Genomic DNA, 13,890 nt, shown 5'->3' with positions numbered 1-13,890 from the left:
AACAACTTGCCACGGATTTATCCGTGCCTCTGTCCACAACCGTTGGAATCGAAACACGGATATATACGTCCTTGGGCGCCATTGTGTTTTTTTTTTCTTTTTTTAATCTTTTTCCCCCCTCCTTTTTTCCGATTTTTCTCCCATCCCACTGTTAGTCGTTATGCCAATTCCCAACCCCCTTCCTGGTTGTTGCGCACTCCCCCCTACTGTTGGTCCGGGAGGCCGGAGACTGTCACATGCTTTCCTCCGACGCATGTGCAGCCAGCCGGCAGCCAGCCTGGCAGCGCAGATTCTCACCAGGAGAGTGTAACGTGTGGAAGGTCACACTACCTCCCTCCAGATCCTACTCTCGCTGTGCAGGCGCCCCGACCGAACTGTAGGGGTTGCTGTCCACAACGCCCAGGACCCACCCATCAGCTTTCAATTGTGTTAGTATGAACGACCAGCCAAGCTGATAGCAACGCCGAGAGCTGGATTCGAACCCAGTGTCTCCAGCGTTGATGGCGAGCGCTTTGCCCACTACACCACCTAGCCGCCCCAGGGCGCCATTGTGTTAACGCCACAATTTCTTTTAAGAAAATATAATTTTTTAAATGTTTTACTTTTTTTTTTTTTTTTTTTAACTAGACTTCACTCGGGTGTATTATTGATGCTCTCATTGATACTATGTTTGTTTTTGAAGTGTGTGTGTGTGTGTGTGAGAGATATATAGAGAGAGAGGGGGGTGAGAGAGATGAGGAAGGGGCAAGAGAGAGCTGGGAGAGTGTGTGTGAGAGAGGGGGTGTGTGTGATTAATCAGCCCTTGTGTGGATGAAGGTAATAAGTTCCTAACGTTTTCTTTCCCCTATTATTTCATGCACACTTTATTCATTGTTTTAAATTATTATTTTCTTTTAAGTTATTTTGTGCATCACTCTGTTTTGAATTTGATGCAAATTTGCAATGCATGAGAAGGGTCATCCTTTTGTGTTAAATGGCTGCATAAAGCAAGCATTTGTTGACTTGCATGTTGATAAGAGTATTAAAACTTGGACTTGGAAAATATCTGTTTATGGTAATAAAAAAAAATAGCGATTAATTTGCGATTAATCACGAGTTAACTATGGACAATCGGTATTATAATAATTCCACAACAGTGGCAATTCAAGGGCAACCTCCAACACTATGGTCACTGGCAAATGACTCCATGAGGCGCGCAGGATGTGTGTGTGCTGTCAGGTTTTATCCACCCGCCCCTCGAGGCAATTGCCGTCAGCTGCCACTCATCAGGCAATCAGCACTCTTCAGTGTAGGGACGGGTGGCACCTGACAAAGAAAGAAATGGACAGGCATTAGCTACCATGACACACACACATACAAAGCATAACACATATTACATATACTAATCTGATGTTCACATGGTGTCACAAATACAGTAATAATGACCAACCCACGTACGTCACGGAGTGAATGAGTATAATGTGAGGAACAAATTGTAAAGCGCTTTGGATAAAGATGCAGCCATTTACCCTTATTAGAAAGCGTGGTTCTTCAGCCTCATCAAGCCGTCGATCTGGCCTTCCGTGAAGTCTGCGTTGTGTTTGTTATTTGTTGATGGTTATCTTACTGGCTGTCACACACTATCACCCCGTTGATACATCCGTAATCAGAAGAATTAACACTGGAAGCGTGATCTGTCTTTTCTTAACAGGATGTTTATTTCCATAAACATAGGCTCGTACAAGATGGAACAAATTGAAAGTATTTGAAAGGTGAAGAAACTAAATTAATAATTCCATCTCTTGATGGTTGCGGCCTAGCTCCCTAGCCGAAGCCTGTCCAATTAGCCGAAGCTAGCTCTCCTCGTGGCTGCTCCCTGGTCCAGCGGCCTATCCGTTAGCCTCTAGCTATGTCCTCGTGGCTCCCTTCCCCCACCCTCCAACCCCGAAGGAGGCTGGAGCTAACTCTGCTGTCTCGCTGTCAACGCTCGTCTGTGACTCCCACAGTCTAACTTGAACACACACGTACATAGGAGATGTCTGTCTCAGCATTTATAGTTTAACAAGTATAAACTAATATCTATAGGTTATAACCAAATGCAAGTCAAAGTCATTGACTTCTTACACCCTGTGTCTCTCCACTAGTCTCTGAAAGGTGATGGAGATGGTCTTCTCACTGTGTCCCCTGTGTCTCTTCCAGCCTCTGAACGGAGAAGCGGACGGTGCCGCTGCCGGTGTGGACGGCCTGATGGCGTGCCGTACGCGCTCCAAGCGGCCGTTGCGCGACGTGCCCCTGGGGCAGCTGGAGGCGGAGCTGCGTGCGCCGGACATCACGCCCGACATGTACGACCACGCCCCGCCGCTGCTGGAGGAGGACCGGCACTGGAGCCGCTGGCTGACGGGCCTCATGGATTTGGACAACGGAGGTCAGAGTTCAGCGTTTCCCGTGGAGTTGGCTCGTAGCTAATAATACTAATTATAATAATAAATTTTATTTGGAGGCGCCTTTTTAAAACACTCAAGGTCACCTTATACAGGGCATAAAAACAAAACAAGACAGTCAAAGTAAAAAAATAATAATAATAAAAAAAAAAGTGTCTGTCTGTCTCTAGGGGTGGGAATCACCAGAGGCCTCACGATACGATACTATCACGATACTTGAGTCACGATACACGATAGTATTGCGATACTCAATATATTGCGATATGCTGAGTATTGCGATATTAATATTGCGATATATTGCGATTTATTACTTTTTTTCAACTGCAAAGTAACACTTTGTCAACATGTTTTATCTAATAAAATAAAGTTCAGTCTGTTCATCTCACTTCAATCATTTTTATTGCAGAACATGGTATTTTCTCAAGCAGACAGATGTCAACACTGTAATCTGTGTTGCATGTACCTGACAAACTGAACTGTTTGTATTACAGTCATATTCCAACTTAACTGAATGCACACGTGTGTGTGGACTACTGTACTATTACAGGTATTGAAATGAACAATGCAACTTCCTTATACAATTTTCCTTATATATATATTTTTTTTTAATAAATAAATATCGATACTTGGTGTCCCTGTGTCCCTGTATCGCCACGCAAAGTATCGCGATACTACTATGTATCGATATTTTCCCCCACCACTATCTGTCTCTCTCTCTCTCTCTCTGTTTCTCTCTCACTCTCTTCTCTCTGTCTGTCTCTCTCTGCCTCTGTCTGTCTCTCTCTCTCTCTCTCTCTCTCTCTCTCTCTCTCTCTCTCTGGTGAGAAAGCCTCTCTTAGGGACAGAACAGCAGAGCAGTGCTGTCTCTGCTTGGGTAGGGAGGCAGAGGAACCACCTCTGATCTTCTCTTCTCCACACAATGAGAACAAAGTGGAGAAGAGAAGTGTAAAGAGGATACATGATGGATTTCACAAGCTTTCACCCGTCTGTCTGCTTTCACCTGTCTGTCTGTACTTTCACCTGTCTGTCACAATACTCATAACTACTCAAAATGTGACTATTCATAATGTCACAATATTCATAAGTACTCAAAAATGTGACTTCATAATGTCTCAATATTCACAACTATTCATAATGTCACAATATTCATAATGACTATTTAATATGAATATATACATGTTACACCACTACAGATTATTTTGTGTGTGTAAGTAGTTATTTCTACTTAAAGGAACACGCCAACCTTTTGTGAAATTCGCTTATTTGCCATCTAGCCTGGAGTTAGACAAGCAGATACCATTTTCTTCTCTGTGCATGCATTAGGCTTAAGGAACAGCCGCACTGTTATCCTAGCTTAGCGTCATTCACTGGAAGTAGGTGTGCCAGTGTAGCCTAGTTCCCAACAGTCACCCCCAATACACTCCAAATACAACTCCAAAACTTTCCTGTAAACATGTTGTGACCTGTGTATTTACCACATGGAGATTTTTTTTGTGACATTTTCGTTTTCTAAGCAGATATATACTTGAATAATTTTTTTTGCCGAACCACTGCTGTCTGGTCGCAGTGATTTCATCACCTCAAAAGCAATTTTTTTTTTACATGGCTTTTGAGGTGATGAAATCACTGCACCCAGGCAGCAGTGGTTCTGCAAAAAGATTGTTCAGAGGATATCTGCTTAGAAAACGAAAATCTCTAATTTAAAATATATATATATATATTTCTCCATATATACATAAATATATTTATATTTTAGCATGATATTATGAATAGTTATGAATATTGTGACATTATGCATAGTGTGACATATGTCTGTCTCCCTCATTCATGTCCACCTCTCTTTATTGTCCTCCTCTCAGAGGACGGGGATGACGATGATGACCCCGAGTACAACATCCCGGAGGATCTGGACGAGCCGGACCAGGAGGACTACCGGACTGACCGGGCCGTACGCATCACAAGTAGGTCCTCAATGTCCTCACTGTCCTCTCTGTCCCTACTGTCCTCACTATCCTCTGTCCCCACTGTCCCTACTGTCCTCACTGTCCTCTCTGTCCTCACTGTCTCCACCATCCTCACAAAATGTATTTTACTTTGGATTTGTTCCACTTTACTCTGCAAACTGTCAATGTTTTTCCTTTTTTCTTTCTTTACAGAAAAGGAAGTGAATGAACTGCTGGAGGAGCTGTTTGATACAGTGAGTAGCAGTGAAGTATTACAGCAGTAACCTTTTAACACTTTGAGTGCCACGCCCGAGAATATTTGGGTTATATATATATATATTTTTTTAATTAGCGATCTGAAATCATATTGCATCACGCGAGCCTACCGTTGGAGATCCAGGGACCGCCGGCGCTCAGATCTGAAAAAAGCGCCCCCTATCGTCTCCCAGATGGTAAATCACCCTTTTGGAATGGACTCAATGAAAGTGAATGGGAGAACGGATTTCTGACTCCACATTTTACTTCTCACTGATGCAGCCGGGGTCTACCAGAGTTCATTCTGGAGTCTCTGAGCCGCGCGGATCATGTGTTCTACTGTATACACGGTTGATCAATACATTTATCGATTTTTTTCGAATGGCGATCGGAAATTGGAATAAACCATTTGGATACCATCTGACCTCAGGTAAGGAAGCTATGTTATCAGTGTTAGGATAATCAGACTCGTTTTCACGGAGATATAAGCGTTTCCACTATATGTGATATAGCTGTTTTGACTGTAAAAGCCATGAGGAAATAACAGCAGCGATTATCAGCGCACGGCACTGATATACCATATTACCATATCGTCCGATATTATATCGGCGGCCGATATATCGTGCACCACTACACTCAGGCTTTCTCTTTCCAATGTGAATCCCAACTAATCCCTGTCCTTTGTGGCTCTTTGGCCCGCCTCCTTTTTCGTGGGCTTTAACTGTGAAGTGAACGGGCCCTTCTGCTCCCGTACCCTTCACTGACGACCAGCGAGGGAAGTGGCTCTCCGTATCCAGGGTCACCTGGTGAAGTATGACACGGTCTGATTGATGTCCATTCTTCTACTGCTGTTAACCCTTTCAGCTCCAGGACGAGCTGGGAGTGAGTGAGCTTGAGGAGGAGGAGGAGGAGGAGGATGAAGAGGAGGTGCTGCAGAATGTGCTTAAATACAATGTGCCCCAGGCTATACGGTAACCATGTAATACATGTGTGTGCTCTCTCTCTCTCTCTCTCTGTCTCTGTCTCTCTCTCTCTCTCTCTCTCTCTCTCTCTCTCTCTCTCTGTCTCTCTCTCTGTCTCTCTCTTTCTCTCTCTCTCTCTCTCTCTCTCTGTCTCTCTCTGTCTCTGTCTCTCTCTTTCTCTCTCTCTCTCTCTGTCTCTCTCTGTCTCTCTCTCTCTCTCTCTCTCTCTCTCTCTCTCTCTCTCTCTCTCTCTCTCTCTCTGGTGAGAAAGCCTCTCTTAGGGACAGAACAGCAGAGCAGTGCTGTCTCTGCTTGGGTAGGGAGGCAGAGGAACCACCTCTGATCTTCTCTTCTCCACACAATGAGAACAAAGTGGAGAAGAGAAGTGTAAAGAGGATACATGATGGATTTCACAAGCTTTCACATGTCTGTCTGTCTGCTTTCACCTATTTATTTCAACTATTTATTATTAATAGTTATGCATATTGTGACATCATGAATAGTGTCACATTGTGAATAGTGTCACTATTCGTTTTTCCCCGTATCTCCCAACCATATCATATCATAGAACCAATGCTCTCAAGAAAACTGCAATGTATAGAGCCATAACATATTGGAATAGGATCCCATTACAAGGACAGTTTAAAAAAGAAACTTAAAGGAGCCATAATCCGGAAGGAAATCAATATATGTCATATATGTCATGCATGAGTGTAGCTGCAGCCATGTTATCCAAACTTCTTCCGTTTACTTTGTTTTTGTTTTAAAGGTATGGTGAAATGGATTCACCTATGACCTTTTGTTAGATTTTTTTACTGATTTTGTATGTGATATATGACTCTTTTATAATTAATGTTTCATATTTGTATGTGTATATCTGTGAGGACCCCAGGAAGAATAGTCAACACGTCGATGATGACTAATGGGGATCCTAATAAACATAAACATAGTAGAGTATCCTGAACTCTCGTCTAGCCAGCATGCTAATGGAGCGTTTTGTCCTGTAACCTCTTAGTTTTGATATGAATATTGTGACATTAGGAATAGTTATGAATAGTGTGAAATCATGAATAGTGTGACATTATGAATAGTTATAAATATTGTGACATTATGAATAGTGTGACATTATGAATAGTTATAAATATTGTGACATTATGAATAGTGTGACATTATGAGTAGTTATGAATATGCTAACGGAGAGTTTTGTCCTTTTACCTGTTAGTTTTGATGCGCCGCTAGCCAGCATGCTAACGGAGCGTTTTGTCCTGTTACCCGTTAGTTTTGATGCGCCGCTAGCCGGCATGCTATCGGAGCGCCGGCGTGCAGTGAGGCAGCAGTATGAGGCTCTGCAGCAGAAGAGGGCCCTCCAAGACACCCCCGGTTACCCCCCTGATGCCCCCACCTCCACCTCCGCTTCCTCCCATGGCGCTGGCACCCAGCACGCCTCCGCTTCACTGGTGGTCATGCAAGGCCAGCTCTGCCCCGCCCTCTGCCCCTCCCTCGTCCTCGACCGCGCCCAGAAGCTACAGTTGCAGCAGCAAGTCCAACAGGTAGGCACGAGAGCAACCTCTGTCTATTTGCTGGGGGCTGACATCTTGGTTAGAATGTAAAATTAGCTATTTTCACACGCAGGTCTGAATTCATACTGGCAGCGCCCCGCCTGACCCGTCGACTCGGACCCATGGGACCTACCGAGCTAGCTCCCACTGGGTCTGAATGCGGCACATTGAGAAATTAACCCTTTCACTACCACTCTACCAAAGGGGTTAACCCTTTCACTGCGTCACTACAGAAGGTTAACAAGTAGCTTGTCTCTGCCAAAATGGTCGTCAATAAAGTCAGTTTGACTTACCATGGTAAAATGTGAAATGTCCTGAAAAAGTATCGGCACATCTCTGGTCAGCACTGAATTTAAAATAGTCTGTCTGTCTGTTTGTCTCTCTCTCCTCTCTCCTCTCTCTCTCTCTCTCTCTCTCTCTCTCTCTCTCTCTCTCTCTCTCTCTCTCTCTCTCTCTCTCTCTCTCTCTCTGGTGAGAAAGCCTCTCTTAGGGACAGAACAGCAGAGCAGTGCTGTCTCTGCTTGGGTAGGGAGGCAGAGGAACCACCTCTGATCTTCTCTTCTCCACACAATGAGAACAAAGTGGAGAAGAGAAGTGTAAAGAGGATACATGATGGATTTCACAAGCTTTCACCTGTCTGTCTGCTTTCACCTGTCTGTCTGCTTTCACCTGTCTGTCTGTCTGTCTGTCTCTGTCTGTCTGTAGTGGTGTAATGAGCACATTCTGGTCACCACTAGATTTAAAATGATAAGCACATCTGGTCAGCACTAGATTTAAAACGATAAGCACATCTGGTAAGCACTATATTTACAATGATAAGCACATCTCTGGTAAGTTCTCAGGCATTAAAGCGTTCCGTCTTGCGACGGATTTCCGTCAATTTGATTATATTTATATAATATTTTGATTTATATTTAAAAAAAAATATTTTAAATATAAAGTTTGCCAATAGGGATGTATCGGTAGTATTGGTAGTAGTCGTAATAGTAATCCAGTCTATTTTTTTTTATTTTCTAAAAAATAAACTAGTTCAACACAGGTAACCACTTTTGCTTAATTTCTTTGATGGCTCAAATGTATGCTCTAGTGTCTAGTCGATTTTGTGTTTTGAGCACAACGTTCATCATAGATCTAGCTTCTTAATTTTGCTCTCAAAGTGCACCAGATTGATGCATTTAACTTTAAAACTAAAAAAAATTAAAAAAGGTTCACCCACCACCACAGTCTCACTAAATCCTGTGGGAAACACTGAGGATTCAAATTTTGTTTACGGCTGTGGGCGAAACGTGTTTAGACCCTTGTTTGTATGATAACAAGCCTTTTAGTTCATGGTTCAAAGTAATGGGAAAAGGGTGCTAGCTTGCCATCAATCAGAAACTAGCCACAAGACTTGCATTCACGCTCTCCAGCACACAGCCTCTCTGCCTGGCACAACAACCACAACAGTAGGGTCTATAGTCACAGTCAGGACAGTAGGCTCTACAAGTAGGCTCCCTTAAAACGGTAACGCTATTAAAAAAAAAAGAAAAACAGTGGAGGTTAAAATAAGAATATGACTTGGCCTGAAAAAAACAGTCGGGAGATTTTTTTGCTTTAATCCCTGAGTTCTAGATGTAATGCATGAATGCATATGGGAAACACAACTTTACAGATTTGTCAATTGAAACCAAGTAACCGATTCTTTGACAAAGTCCTGTGACTACAAATCTCTTTTTCAAAGGTCATGTTTTATTTTTTTTGGAAATTGTTCAGAGCTAGTTTTCTGGTTCCCTTCTCTCCTCTGTCTCTAGCTGAGAGGTTGATGCTGGTTCCCTTCTCTCCTCTGTCTCTAGCTGAGAGGTTGATGCTGGTTCCCTTCTCTCCTCTGTCTCTAGCTGAGAGGTTGATGCTGGTTCCCTTCTCTCCTCTGTCTCTAGCTGAGAGGTTGATGCTGGTTCCCTTCTCTCCTCTGTCTCTAGCTGAGAGGTTGATGCTGGTTCCCTTCTCTCCTCTGTCTCTAGCTGAGAGGTTGATGCTGGTTCCCTTCTCTCCTCTGTCTCTAGCTGAGAGGTTGATGCTGGTTCCCTTCTCTCCTCTGTCTCTAGCTGAGAGGTTGATGCTGGTTCCCTTCTCTCCTCTGTCTCTAGCTGAGAGGTTGATGCTGGTTCCCTTCTCTCCTCTGTCTCTAGCTGAGAGGTTGATGCTGGTTCCCTTCTCTCCTCTGTCTCTAGCATGTGCAGCTGTTGACCCAGGTCCACCTTCTCAGCGCCCGTGTGGAGCTCCTGCACCAACACGCCTGCATCACCAAACAATACCTGGTCAGTCACACCCCCAGAGACTGTGGTCTCTCTCTCTCTCTGTCTCTGTCTCTGTCTCTGTCTCTGTCTCTCTCTCTGCCTCTGTCTCTCTCTCTCTCTCTCTCTCTCTCTCTCTCTCTCTCTCTCTCTCTCTCTCTCTCTCTCTCTCTCTTTCTGGTGAGAAAGCCTCTCTTAGGGACAGAACAGCAGAGCAGTGCTGTCTCTGCTTGGGTAGGGAGGCAGAGGAACCACCTCTGATCTTCTCTTCTCCACACAATGAGACCAAAGTGGAGAAGAGAAGTGTAAAGAGGATACATGATGGATTTCACAAGCTTTCACATGTCTGTCAGTCTGTCTGCTTTCACCTGTCTGTCTGTAGTGGTGTAACATCTATATATATTAATATAAAATAGTCATCGAGACATTGTGAATAGTTGTGAATATTGAGGCATTATGAATAGTTGTGAATATTGAGACATGAATAGTGTCACATTATGAATATTGTGACATGCATATTGTGACATTATGAATAGTGTAAAGAGGATACATGATGGATTTCACAAGCTTTTGTCCTGTGTCTTACTGTCTGTCTGTCTTTCTGTCTGTCTGTCTTACTGTCTGTCTGTCTTACTGTCTGTCTGTCAGCATCTCACCTCATTTCTGTTCCGTCTTTCTCCCACAATGCATTAGTTCCTGCCCCCAACATAACACACGCACACTCTGTTATCAATGGATGCTTAACCCCATATTTCCCCCAATGAAACCAGTTTATTCAGAAAATTAATCAATGGAAGGAAAATAGAGACGCCGATCCTGTTCCTCATCCCTGACACTGATATTCGGCCACCTAAAATTTTCGGCCGAAAATGGTTCAAAAAGGTACTTTCGGCTTTTGGCCGAAAGGGTTTTAGCACCAAAAAAATATCACAGAATGTCAAAGAACAGGGTTACGTTCGTAACCTAACGTGTTGTTGTGATGACATAATCAAAACGCGGCTTCAGTCATTACATGTGCAGCGTGTAACGTGAGCTCTTCAGTCCTGCGTTCTACAGCCTGTGATAACTCCTCTTGCGAGTCGCGCTGTTTCTATGTAAACTCCACGAGCAACACGTCCAATAAATGCGTCTTTAACATGCTTTATATCCTCGCCATTACTACACCCCCGTCGCGGTTAAAAACCTTTTTAACTAACGTTAGCGTTAAGCTAGCTAACAACGCTTCCATTCCTCACTTTCACTAGTCTCTCTTAAGCTACGTCATCCCCCGCTAATAGTCACGGGAAATGTAGTAAATACAACAGTCCTTCCATGTAGGCTAGAACGCCGTGAATTATGACAGTAGCCACTACAGTAACATCATTAAGTCCGCTATAAGCTATTCTCCCTCTCGTGTGTGTGTCTTTATGCAGATCTTTATGCAGTTTTAAAGCACCTTGGCTTTGTTCTGAATGCACTTTGTTGTAGTTATCCTACAGAGAAAAGAAAATGCACTTGACTTTAATGCACATCTTTGTATGCAAAGAGAAAATGTTTAAATTGTACAATCTTTCAGCAGTCAGTCTGGAATTAATGTATGCATTCAAAAGTGCTGAATAAATGTTTTATGGACCCATAATAGTCATTATTAATATTATTTTTTTTTAAACTTTATTTTTTAGTGTTTATCGCTTTTCTGGTCAAGCATGACCGACAGTTGTAGGGTGAAACGGGAGAGAGATCAGGGGGAGACATTCGGCAAATGACGGCGAGTCCGGGAATCGAACTCGGAGTCAACCAGATCCGTGACGCAGCACGGAGTCCCGCGACGCAGCGCGGTAACATGGTGTGCTACTGGAGCACCCCCATTATTAATATTATTTAAGTTGAGTTTTGCCATAATCATGTATTTTGCCATAATCGGGTAGCTGAACAAAAAATATATACATTATATATATATATTTTATATTAATAATTTTCGGCCATTCGGTTTTCGGCCAACTGTTTCCTATTATCGGTTTCGGTTCGGTGCATCCCTAATAAATATTCCTCATAAACAAAATAAGACTAAACACAAGTCTCTCATTGACTCTCATCCATGACAGTTCCTTGTGCATTTTTTCAACACTGTTTCTAATTGAGCTATGCAATGCAAGTCTTGCAGCTCTATTTTGAGTAAGCTGTATTTTATTTAAGTCTCGTTTAGATGCATTTGACCAGATTTCTGTCATTACTGTACTCTATCTATACTGTCATTCACACTCTCTGGTTCCACCGCCTCCAGGACGAGTTGCAGCAGTTTGCCGGGCGGCAGGAGGAGAGCCGTCTCCCCGGGCAGCCAGGCTTCGCCAGCAGCTTCAGGTCCTGTAACCTCCGCGGGGCTGTGGACCTCATCCGGGAAGTCCAGGAGAAGAGCAGCACCACCAGAGAGCCCCGTGCTGCCAGCAACCCCTGGTTCCCCAGGATCAGCACCACTATCAGCAGTAAGGCCTTGTGTGTTTTTTTTGCAGTGTAATAGATGCTTGGAGGAGGCAGTGGTCATGGCTCCTGTGATGCTGTGTAGGCTTGCTGCGGTAGTCTGTGATTCCGGCATGGCTCCTGTGATGCTGTGTAGGCTTGCTGTGGTAGTCGGTGATTCCGGCATGGCTCCTGTGATGCTGTGTAGGCTTGCTGCGGTAGTCAGTGATTCCGGCATGGCTCCTGATACTGTGTAGGCTTGCTGCGGTAGTCGGTGATTCCGGCATGGCTCCTGTGATACTGTGTAGGCTTGCTGCGGTAGTCGGTGATTCCGGCATGGCTCCTGTGATACTGTGTAGGCTTGCTGCGGTAGTCGGTGATTCCGGCATGGCTCCTGTGATGCTGTGTAGGCTTGCTGCGGTAGTCAGTGATTCCGGTGCTACTCCGGTACTGACTTGCCCACCGGTCTATGTTTTTTTATTTAGTTCATTTTCGCCAGTGCCCACATTCATCAAATGAAAAACTTTTATTTGTAAAATACTAAGCGTGTTATCAATACTTAGTCAGAGAACATTATGAACTGAACGTGTCTGCGCAGACAGCAGAGCTATTTTATAGGGTTGTGCAGCAGACTCTCAGTACAGCGTAGCTTACACAGTGTTGATGTTCAGAGGCTGTGTTGTGCTTTGTTTCTATACTGTAGTTCTTCTCTCAGTGTTGTTGTTCAGTGTTCTCTGTGTGTTGTGCTTTGTTTCTATACTGTAGTTCTTCTCTCAGTGTTGTTGTTCAGTGTTCTCTGTGTGTTGTGCTTTGTTTCTATACTGTAGTTCTCAGTGTTCTCTGTGTGTTGTGCTTTGTTTCTATATTGTAGTTCTCAGTGTTCTCTGTGTTATTGTGCTTTGTTTCTATACTGTAGTTCTCAGTGTTCTCTGTGTGTTGTGCTTTGTTTCTATACTGTAGTTCTCAGTGTTCTCTGTGTGTTGTGCTTTGTTTCTATATTGTAGTTCTCAGTGTTCTCTGTGTGTTGTGCTTTGTTTCTATACTATAGTTCTCAGTGTTCTCTGTGTGTTGTGCTTTGTTTCTATACTGTAGTTCTCAGTGTTCTGTGTGTTGTGCTTTATTTCTATACTGTAGTTCTCAGTGTTCTCTGTGTTATTGTGCTTTGTTTCTATACTGTAGTTCTCAGTGTTCTCTGTGTTATTGTGCTTTGTTTCTATACTATAGTTCTCAGTGTTCTCTGTGTGTTGTGCTTTGTTTCTATACTGTAGTTCTCAGTGTTCTCTGTGTGTTGTGCTTTGTTTCTATACTGTAGTTCTCAGTGTTCTCTGTGTGTTGTGCTTTGTTTCTATACTATAGTTCTCAGTGTTCTCTGTGTGTTGTGCTTTGTTTCTATACTGTAGTTCTCAGTGTTCTCTGTGTTATTGTGCTTTGTTTCTATACTATAGTTCTCAGTGTTCTCTGTGTGTTGTGCTTTGTTTCTATACTGTAGTTCTCAGTGTTCTCTGTGTGTTGTGCTTTGTTTCTATACTGTAGTTCTCAGTGTTCTCTGTGTGTTGTGCTTTGTTTCTATACTATAGTTCTCAGTGTTCTCTGTGTGTTGTGCTTTGTTTCTATACTGTAGTTCTCAGTGTTCTCTGTGTGTTGTGCTTTGTTTCTATACTGTAGTTCTCAGTGTTCTCTGTGTGTTGTGCTTTGTTTCTATACTGTAGTTCTCAGTGTTCTCTGTGTGTTGTGTGGCCTGCAGGTTGTGCCTTCCCGCTGCTGCCTGCTGATACTGCCTGGCTGCTGGCCACCCGCTCCGTCTTCCTGTACCCAGAGCTGCTACCACACTGCAGCCTGGACCCCGCCCTACACCCCCCACGCTCACGGAAGATGTACACTAGTGGAGAGGACTGGTACTGACAACAACTTATGCACATACACACAGTCACACATACACACGTGCACAGGGATGGAATGATTGATGTAAATAAATATATATGTTTGTCACCGTTGTTGGTATGGTATTGGTACAATGTAATTGTGATCTTTCTCCTCAGTCT

General features: G+C 43.5%; 1 protein-coding gene across 1 annotated transcript in view; it reads left to right on the top strand.

Annotated features, from left to right (window-relative positions):
- The window catches only part of gon4lb (gon-4 like b), an 87,848-nt gene that overhangs the window by 33,705 nt on the left and 40,253 nt on the right, over positions 1–13,890 (top strand). Inside the window, exons 11-18 of the mRNA XM_084336546.1 lie at positions 2,179–2,404; positions 4,280–4,381; positions 4,577–4,617; positions 5,483–5,589; positions 6,860–7,130; positions 9,350–9,436; positions 11,676–11,874; positions 13,593–13,743. Coding sequence (XP_084192672.1) covers positions 2,179–2,404; positions 4,280–4,381; positions 4,577–4,617; positions 5,483–5,589; positions 6,860–7,130; positions 9,350–9,436; positions 11,676–11,874; positions 13,593–13,743 — 1,184 coding nt within the window. The remainder of the gene's footprint in view (positions 1–2,178; positions 2,405–4,279; positions 4,382–4,576; positions 4,618–5,482; positions 5,590–6,859; positions 7,131–9,349; positions 9,437–11,675; positions 11,875–13,592; positions 13,744–13,890) is intronic.

The sequence above is a fragment of the Notolepis coatsorum genome, assembly GCF_963971535.1.
Source record: "Notolepis coatsorum genome assembly, chromosome: 19".
In the NCBI taxonomy this organism is placed as follows: Eukaryota; Metazoa; Chordata; class Actinopteri; order Aulopiformes; family Paralepididae; genus Notolepis; species Notolepis coatsorum.
The sequence above is the reverse complement of the archived record's forward strand: the minus strand, read 5'-3'. Positions and strand labels throughout refer to the sequence as shown.